Source organism: Elephantulus edwardii, unplaced genomic scaffold (assembly GCF_000299155.1).
Source record: "Elephantulus edwardii isolate Elephantulus edwardi_28Jun2011 unplaced genomic scaffold, EleEdw1.0 scaffold00001, whole genome shotgun sequence".
Lineage (NCBI taxonomy): Eukaryota > Metazoa > Chordata > Mammalia > Macroscelidea > Macroscelididae > Elephantulus > Elephantulus edwardii.
Genome location: NW_006399751.1, coordinates 14,965,609 through 14,975,041, shown reverse-complemented (window position 1 = coordinate 14,975,041; position 9,433 = coordinate 14,965,609). Strand labels below are relative to the sequence as shown.

The window sequence follows — 9,433 nt, the reverse complement described above, 5'->3', positions numbered from 1 at the left end:
GGGGGAGGGAGGGAGAGAGAGAGAAAGAAAGGAAGGAAGGAAGGAAGAAAGAAGAAAGGGGCTCTGCAGATGATAATTCACTCAGCCAAACTGACCGAGCCCTGAGAAGGTCAGAGAGTTACTTCCTATACAAACTCAAACAAGCTCATGTCATTGAGTCAGAGCTGACTGACAGCTAACCCTCCCGCCAGTGGGTTTTTAGAGACTGTAAATCACATGGGAGGAAGCTGCCCATCTCTCTCCTGAGGGGCTGCTGGTGAACTTGAACCTCTAGCAAGGTGCCCCCTTTGGGTTAGCTGTGTAACTCCTTACGAATTATGCCACCAGAACTCCCTCATGGCATGAGGTGTTGGATAAACAGGTGGGCCAGGGACCCTGCTGCCGCTGTGACACCTGGCTCAGCCAAGCCTGCGACCGCCCTGGGTGTCAGTCTCTTTGTAAAATGTAATGACTGTGAACATGTCCTTGAAGGGCTGGGGAGGGAATAAAGTGAGCGGATGTGCATAGCGGTGTTCCCTGAGGGGTGGCATTGACGGGATGTCCAGATTGAGGAGCGGGTGGAGGGGTGGCTCAGTCCAGGTGCAGCGTGGGCTCAGTGCCCCGGCTCTAAGCCTCGTGCCTCCTCCGTTCCCCCAGGTCTCCTCATCTTCCTCTGGTACTGGTCCATGCGACTACAGGCCCGGGGCGGTGGCCCCTCCTCTCTGAAGAGCAGCTCAGACAGCGCCAGGCTCCCCATCAGCTCGGGCAGCACCTCATCTGGCCGCATCTAGGCCTCTAGCCCTCCTTCCTGCCCAGGGTGAGGAAGCAGAGAAGAGGGCCTCCTCACCACGGTCTGTGATCCCACAGCAGAGCCCTGCCTTGGGCCTTGGGAACTGAGAAGGCCCAGAAAGGACCTCAGAGAGGTGGGGCTGTTGTCATGGCCACCAGACTCCCCAGCTGGGCTTTCTGAATGAGATGGGGACAACACTGCTCTGGGTCCAGTTCCGGAGGCGCCTGGGAATGTGAGGCTGGCCACTCTGGCTGTGAGGTCACCCCAGCACCCTCACTGGGGATGGAGTTCTGTCTTGTCACCTCTCGAGTCCAGCCAGCCTCTGGGCTGGGTCGCAGATCAGGCTTCACTTGGGGATGAAAGAGTGTGTTCTCAGCCCGTGTCCCTGCTCCAGGGCAGAATGTGCCCTTGGTGGCTCTCTGTCTGGGAGGATTGCCAAGGGACACTCTTGGCCACTGCTCCTGCAGTCCCTGGCACTTCAACCTGAGGCCGGACAGCGCTGTAAGCAGCCCTGGAGTAGGAGGGCCCCCTCCCTCGAGCAGTGGCCGCGTTCCTACCTCCCAGCCCAGACCCCCTCCTTGCTCCCCGAACCCTCTCCCAGCCTCCCTCTTAACTTCCAAGTCCCCCTGCCCCAGGACCCTCAGACCTCACTCTCCTTTTAAACCCCACCCACCTTTCCCCTTCCTCAGGACTCCCCTGTCTTCCTCTTCCCCTCTGGACTTCCCTAACCTCCTAGGGACCCCAACTCCAATGCTGTATTTGGGGTGCTGATTTCTAAGAGCCACCAGGTGCCTGCCGTAAACCTTTTTTCTACTGCACAGGCCTCTGCCTGTCTCTGACTCAGGCTCAGTCTAGATGATCTAGGCTGAACTGGTCCATCTGACCTGCTGGGACCCCATACGATGGATCAATCTTGCTCACACCTGCCAACCTCTTACTTCAAGAGCATCTCAGTAACATTTATACGCTCCACTCCAGCACTCCGTAGATTTAGACGCGTCTCCCTTGATGACGCTGGCCTAGAACCCAGGGGTCGTCTCTGAGTACTTGGAGGCCACATAGTACACCCTCAGTTGTCTGTCACTGTTGATTCTGGCTGTGTGTCCAGCCCTGGACTAGGAGGTGGGCACACAGTGCCAGCCTCTCCTTTCGGTGAGTTCTTGGTTGAGTGTACGAAACAAGCACTAGACAAGTGCTCCTGGGGCTACACGCACAGGTGCAGGGAACCATCATCCTTGGCTGGGAATCCAGGAAGACTTCACGTAGGAGGCTACACTTGATGGCAGCCTTTAAAAATGGAGAGGGTTTTCTTTTTTAAGAACTGTTTGTCTTTTGAGTATTTAAGGGAGATGAGGAAATAGTCTTTGTAGAGTATTTGGAAATTGTAGAAGAGTATAAAGAAGAAAATAAAAAAAATCTGCTGTCTTTGTCATGTAAATGTTCTGAAGCATTTCTTTCTGAACTTTTTCTCTATTTCTTTTGTAAGTATCGTTGCTTCGGGTGCCTGACGAACAGACAGGTAATAAGAATGAGAGAAGAGGGCTGTAATTGGAAATATATGAAGTGCTGGGCATGTCCTCCAGCAGGGTAACTGGGGAGGGTGAATGGTGTCAGCGCTGAGAGACAGCGGAGTGGTGATTCCGGGGGAGCCGGAGATGAAGGCCGAGCGCCAGGGAGCCGCTGCCACTCACCTGCCGCTACTCACTGATGGGCAGAAAACGAGAATTCCAGGTGGTGCTGGGAAATCCCTGATTTAAAAAAAGAGAAAAATTCACCAAAGAAATCCTATTGGAGGGCTGAACTGAGCCCATAGCTGGTCACATGATATGTTGTTGTTGGATGCCATCTGTCACCTACAACTCTGAACGACCCTCTGGACAACAGGTGTGAACTGTGTCCCTTCCTGAGCCATCCTGTCATGCTGGATCCCATAGTTCCAGTCCCAGTGTCACTCCTTGTTGAGGGAGGGTCTTCCTGGCTCCCTCTCACCTTTCCCAGCAGGATGTCTGCCCCAAGGGTGTGAGATTGAGTTTTACCATCCTTGCTTCCAAGGAGCACTCTGCTTATATTTTTCTCCAAGACAGACTTGTTTGTTTTTTTGGTACTCCAACAAGCATCTCTTCTTCTGTCATCCTTATTCACTGTTCAACTTTCAGACCCATAAGTCATTGAAAAAGATCATGGCTTGGATCACCTTGTCTTTAAATGGATGTCATTATTCTTTAGCTAGCACTTTGGAGAATTCCTTGACAGCAAATTTCCCCACTGTAACATGTCTTTACTTTATTGCTGTTATGTTGTTGTTATATCCCGTTGATTCGCTTGCGACTCATAGCGACCCTATGTACAACAGCCCTAAACCCTGCTCTGTCCTGTGCCAATCTCACTGTCTCCGACACACCCATCTCAATTACCCCAGTCACTGAATCAATCCACCTCATAGAGGGTCTTCCCCTCTTGAGTCGTCCCTCCACCCTCCCAAGCGTTATGTCCCTCTCCAAGGGCCTTTCCCTCCTTGCAACATGTCCAAAGTATGTCAGACGAAGTCTCAGAATCCTTACCTCCAAGGAGCAGCCTGGTTTAACCCTCTCCTGGATGAATCTGTTTGTTTTCTTGGCAGTCCAGGGTACATTCAATACTCTTCTCCAGCACCACAGCTCAAAGGCATCAATTCTCCTTCTCTCTAGTCATTGTCCAACTCTCTGACGCATAACAAGTGATTGCAAAGACTATGGCCTGTATCAGACACACCTTAGTCTCCAGAGTGACACTGTTGCTCTTGAGTACTTTAGAGAGGTCCCTAACAGCAGACTTTCCCATTGCAATATGTTTTTTTATTTCCTGGCTACTGGTGCCAAGAGTATTGACCGTAGAGCCAACCAGATTTCTGTTTAATAATGTGGGTTGTTGTTTGTTTTTTTCTGGTTGTGTACCGTCGAATTGGATCTGACTGGCACAGGGGGAGATTGCCCCTCCTCCAGTGGCGCATCTGGTAGATTCGAACCACGTGCCTTTGGTATTGCAGTGCAGTTTCTTGCCACTAGGCCACCAGAGCTCCCCTACTGTGGGTTTTGATTGTGATTCCAAGTAAGATGAAATAGTTGGCAACTGCAATCTTTATCTATCTTAATGTTGCCTATTGTTCCATTGGTGAGGATTTTTGTTTTCTTCATCTTGAGATGGAACTCATATTGAAGACTGTGTAGTCTTTGAACTTCAGTAAGTGCTTCAAGTCTTGTTCACTTTTTGCAAGCAGGACTGCCATTTACATAATGCAGATTATTTATGAGTCTTCCTCCAATTTTATTGCTACATTTTTATTCATATAGTTCAATTTCTTGAATTATTTGCTCAGCATACAGACTGAGTAAGCATGGAGAGAGATTACAATCCTAAAATACAGCTGCTTTTTTTTTTTATTTTAAGCCATGCAATGTTCCCTGTTATGTTCTAACAGTAGTTTCTTGGTCGAAGTGTAGGTTTCATATGAGCACAATTAAGTGGTCTGGGATTCCTATTCCTCTCAATGTTGGCCTTAATTTATTACAATCCACACAGTCATAAACCTTTTAATAGTCAATAAAACACATGTAAACATCTTTCAGGTATTTTCTGCTTATCATCTGATATCAGCAATGACATACCTAGGGACCCTTGTGAATCCAGCTTGAATTTGTCACATTTCCTTGTAGATGTACTCTTCTAGTAATTTTTACATAATCTTCAGCAAGATTTTACATTCATAGTGATAATAATGTGATAATAATACTAGTGATAATGATAATATTTTTCAATAACAGCCACATTCTGTTGGATCACCATTTTTTTTAATAGGAACAAATACATATCTCTTCCAGTCAGTTGGCCAGGTCTTCCACATTTTTTAGCATTGACAGGTAAACATGTGCAGGGCTGCATCTGTGTGTTGAAACATGCCGATTGGTATTCCATCAATTTCTGGGGTCTTATTTTTGGCTTATGCCTTTAGTATGGCTTGAACTTCTTCCTTCCTTCCCCTTGATCATATGCTACTTCCTGGAATGTTTCAGTATCGACCAATTCTTTTTGGTACAAATGGCTGTGTACCAAACGTCTTTCGATGCTTCCTGCATCTTTGAAGATTTTGCCCACAGCATCCTTCAGTGTTGCAGCTTGAGGCTTGGGCATGTTTTTCAAGCTTTTCCTCCTTTTTTTTTTTTTAAATTCTCGGGCATCGAACCCCGATTCCCCGTCACCCGTGGTCACCATGGTAGGCACGGCGACTACTACCGAAAGTTGATATGGCAGACGTTCGAATGGGTCTTCACCCCCACGGAGGGCATGTGATCAGCCCGAGGTTATCTATATCACCAAAGCGGCCGGCACCTGCCCCCAGTTGGGGCCAGAGGGGAGCTCACCAGGTTGGTTTTGATCTGATAAATGTACACATCCCCCCCAGCCCCTGTGAAGGGGGTCAGTACCTGTCGGCATTTATTCGCTCTAGAATTGCCACAGTTATCCAGTTAGTAGAGGAGCGAGCGACCAAAGGCACCATAACTGATTTTTTTTCTTACTTTTTTTTATTACTTTTCATGAAAGTTTACAGAGACTTTGGATTTCCATTCATTCACTATTTCACTTTTCTCCCCGTCCACCCCTCCCCCTGCCAGTTTGCTCTTCTCTTTGAAAAGTAAAAGAAAAATTCTTTCATTATTATGCAATCCCTCCCCCCAAGTCCACTCCACTGTGCAGCCTTCATTCTGGACTCCTGTCATGACAATAATACCTAATTATATTCTCAGGGTATATTCCAAGTGGTGGAATAGCTTAACTCCAGCTTTTTGCACATTTTGTTATGGGTTCTAACTCCAGATCTGCCCCTTACTGGTCTGTGAGCTTAGTCAGAGCACTTCACATCCCTGGATAGGTCTTCCCATCTGCTTCTGTTGTAAAAATCTCCACAGACTAACCACAGGAGAAGTGAATTAGACTCTGTGAAATGGAGCACAGAGTTGATCTCAGTGAGCTGTAAGTGCCTGGTGATGGTCACGACCACTCTCCTTGACCCATCCTCTCTGTACCCAAGAGACAGACAGGCAGCGAGGTTTAGCTGCCCGGCAGGTGGACAAGGGAGGCGCTGAGGCTCTTTGGGGCCTGTCTCTAGCAACAAGTCACCCCTGAGACCTAGAGCACGGAAGGTTGGTACTGGACAGAAGACACATGTCCCTCCCCTCATATGACAGATGAGGAAACTGAGGCCCAGAAAAACCTTCAACTTAAGAGACATTTCTAGAAGTCCAGCGGTGTGTATATGTCAAGATATGAGGATTTTTGTTTCACCTTGGGGTATAATTCATGTTGAAACCTTGAGGTTTCATCAGTAAGTTATTCAAGTCTTCATCATTTCCCCCCCCTTTGCAGAACATGGAGAAAGGAGTGAAGTGGAGAAAAGTGAATAGAAGGCAGGAGCAAGGAGGGCATGGAAAGGGCTTATAAAAAGGCTCCACATGTCTATTCCCGACAGGCTTCTAAAGATCCCACATTCATACCCGTTCCCTAAAAGAGCAAGTATGCGGTGAGCTCTGGTGGCCTAGTGGCAAGAAGCTGCACTGCAACCTCAGAGGTGAGTGGTTTGAATCCACCAGATCTTCTGCTGGAGAAGGAGGGACAATCTCCGCCTGTATCAGTCAGATCTGATTTGATGGTGACACACAGAATTTTATTTAAAAATATCAGTATTCAAATGTCCATCAGCCGCAGGCACAGTCGCTCTACCCCTGGCCACAAGGTGGCACTGTGCTCATCCTAGACCCCATCTGCCTCACCACCTAGGAAAGGAGGGAGGAGATTACAGAGAGTAGAAAGCTCCCAAGTTGACCAAAGCTGGGCTTTGATTTAGAGCTGGACCTCTCTGTTTGAACACAAACATGCTATTCTTGTAACTGAATGAGGATAGCAACCCGTGAGTCCTGTAGTCATGGGGCAGAGAGGGCACACTGACAGAGCAATCTTACCATTCTTGGCACCTCATCTACTTCAGACTGGTCACTGTATTGTTTGTGGGAGACCTGTTAACACCACTATTCAGACACTTGCACCAATAACTATAGTCAAACACGAAGAAATCGAGGGCTTCTACCAACTTTTGCAGTCTGAAATGGATTGAAATGCAATCAGGAGAGGGCTGGTGCTAAGAAATTGCACTGAAATATCAAAGGCATGTGGTTCAAATCCACCAGCTGCTCCGTAGGAGAAGGATAGGCCATCTCCTCCCTGGATTCACTGCTTCTGAAAACCTGCTGGAGGGTCAGCTATGGGTTGGTTCTGACTCAGTGGTCCACAACAACAACAAACACTTGCAATCAAGATGCATTAATAGTAGTTCGTGACTAGAATACAAAAGTTGGAAACAAAAAGAAGAACTGGTATAGTCAGAAAATACATCACATAGTTGGTGATGGAGATGAGGCTGGAGATGAAATGACTGGATTTTTATAATAATGGTCTTATGCAGTATTTGTCCTTATGAGACTGAGTTAGCTCACTCAGCATAATGCTCTCCAGTCCCTCCCAAGTTATGCTGTATTTTTCAAAATCGTTGCTCCTGAGTGTTGTGTAGTATTCCATCATGTGAATGTACCACAGTTTGTCAATCTCTTCAGTTGTGATTGGACATTTGGGCTGTTTCCATGTTCTTGTGATTGTGAATAACGCTGCTATGAACATTTTTCTTTTAACTTCTTTTTTTTATTAATTTTAATGAAAGTTTACAGAGACTTAGGGTTTCCATTCATTCACTGTTTCACTTTTCTCCCTGCCCATCCCCTCTCATCAATTTGCTCTTCTCTTTGAAAAGTAAAAGAATAATTCTTTCATTGTGATTATACGATCACTCCCCCCCCAAAAAAAAAAATCCACTCCACTGCACTGTGCAGTCTTCATTCTAGACTTCTGGCTATGAACATTTTTTAAGTCCATCACTTTTTCTCCCAGATTTTACTATAAATATCAAGAAGCTTCTTTTAAGATTTTGCTTAGAAATCATCTCAGCCGGATATCCAAGTTCTTCACTTCCAAGTTCTATCTTCTACTAAATATTTGAACATCATTTAGATGCGTTCTTCACCACTACATAAAAAGCATCACCCTTCCTCCACGGCACAACCACATAATCATAGTTTTCTTTTGAAGCCAGATTTAACGTCCACATTTCTGGGAACATGCTGCTGCTGGTGTCGTATGGATGCTTCTCTTCGCTTCCTTGTTTACCCTTACCAGTGTTACCTTTAAAAAAAGTATTATTATTATTAATTTTAATAAAAATTTACAGAGACTTTGGATTTCTATTCATTCACTGTTTCATTTTCTCCCTGCCCACCCCTCCCCTCCAGTTTGTTCTACTCTTTGAGAAGTAAAAGTAAAATTCTTTCATTGTTATATAATCCCTTGCCCCAAGTCCACTCCACTGTGCAGCCTTCGTTCTGGACTCCTGTCATGACAATAATACCTAATCACATATCCCTTTTAAACAGTTCTTCATCTGTTTCAATGTAGTGTACATTATTTATCCTCTCTTTCTCAGTCTCCCCCCAACCCGAATGTCAGTCCCGTTTTAGAACAGTGGCACTACGCAATATTTATCCTTTTGTGACTGAGATAATTTACTCAGAATAATGTCCTCCAGGGTCATCCATTTTCAATAATATTTCATGAGGGCCTTATTTTTCAATGCAGTGTAGTATTCCATTGAGTGAATATACCAGAGCTTCTCTATCCATTTGCTTGTTGATGGGTACTTAGGTTTTTCCCAACTCCTTGCTATTGTGAACCAAGCCACGATAAACATGGGTGTGCATATATCTGCTTGAGTGGTGGTTATGGCTTCTTTAGGATAAATTCCCAGTAGTGGAATTGCTGGGTCAAATGGCATTTCTATTTGCAACTTTTTGATAAAGCGCCATAATGCCTTCCTTAGTGGTTGCACCATTTTACACTCCCACCAATAGTGAATAAGGGTTCCTGTTTCTCCACAACCTCGCTAGCATTTGTTGTTTGCTGTTCTGTTGAATTTTGCTATTCTTAACTGTGGCGAGACAGTATCTCATAGCTGTTTTGCAGCGCTACCTCTGACGTCCGAAATTCTAGGTTTCTTCAAGGCAATCTACACTTTTTTATCAGGCACTATCAACCTCTTCCAGCCTCTACCTATTACCCAATTCCAAAACCACTTCCACATTTTTCGATATTTGTTAGAGAAACACCCATCTCTTCCGGTATTCTTAGTTGTCTTGATCTGTTGAAACACAAATGCCACAAGAGGACAGCGTTCATAAACCAAATTTACATCTCACAGTTAAGGAAGGTGGAAGTGTCTGATTCCAGGGGGCCAGCTCTGGGGGAAGATTGATGGTCTGTGAATGCTGGGTCTTTAACTTTTGCTTCTAAGTGATCTTGTGATTTGGTATCTCCCTTCCTCCATCTGTGCCTCTTTGGTTTGCTTGTTTATTTGATCTCTTTTATATCTCAAAAGAGGTCCATCTATGCCCGTTATTACCCCATCTTTTCAGATTCCCACTGGTTCTTTCCTAATGGTGAGTAATTTTATAGTACGGGCATGATCCTATGAAACAGTGTGAATGAAGGAATGTGTGAAACACAATGCATATGAATTTTGTATGCAAATCA

At 45.7% G+C, this 9,433-nt stretch overlaps 1 protein-coding gene across 1 annotated transcript in view; it reads left to right on the top strand.

Annotated features, from left to right (window-relative positions):
• Positions 1-770, top strand: part of GPR56 (G protein-coupled receptor 56) — a 12,041-nt gene extending 11,271 nt beyond the window's left edge. The window contains exon 13 of the mRNA XM_006878924.1: positions 637-770. Within this exon, the coding sequence (XP_006878986.1) occupies positions 637-770 (134 nt within the window). The remainder of the gene's footprint in view (positions 1-636) is intronic.
• Positions 771-9,433: the final 8,663 nt, after the last annotated feature.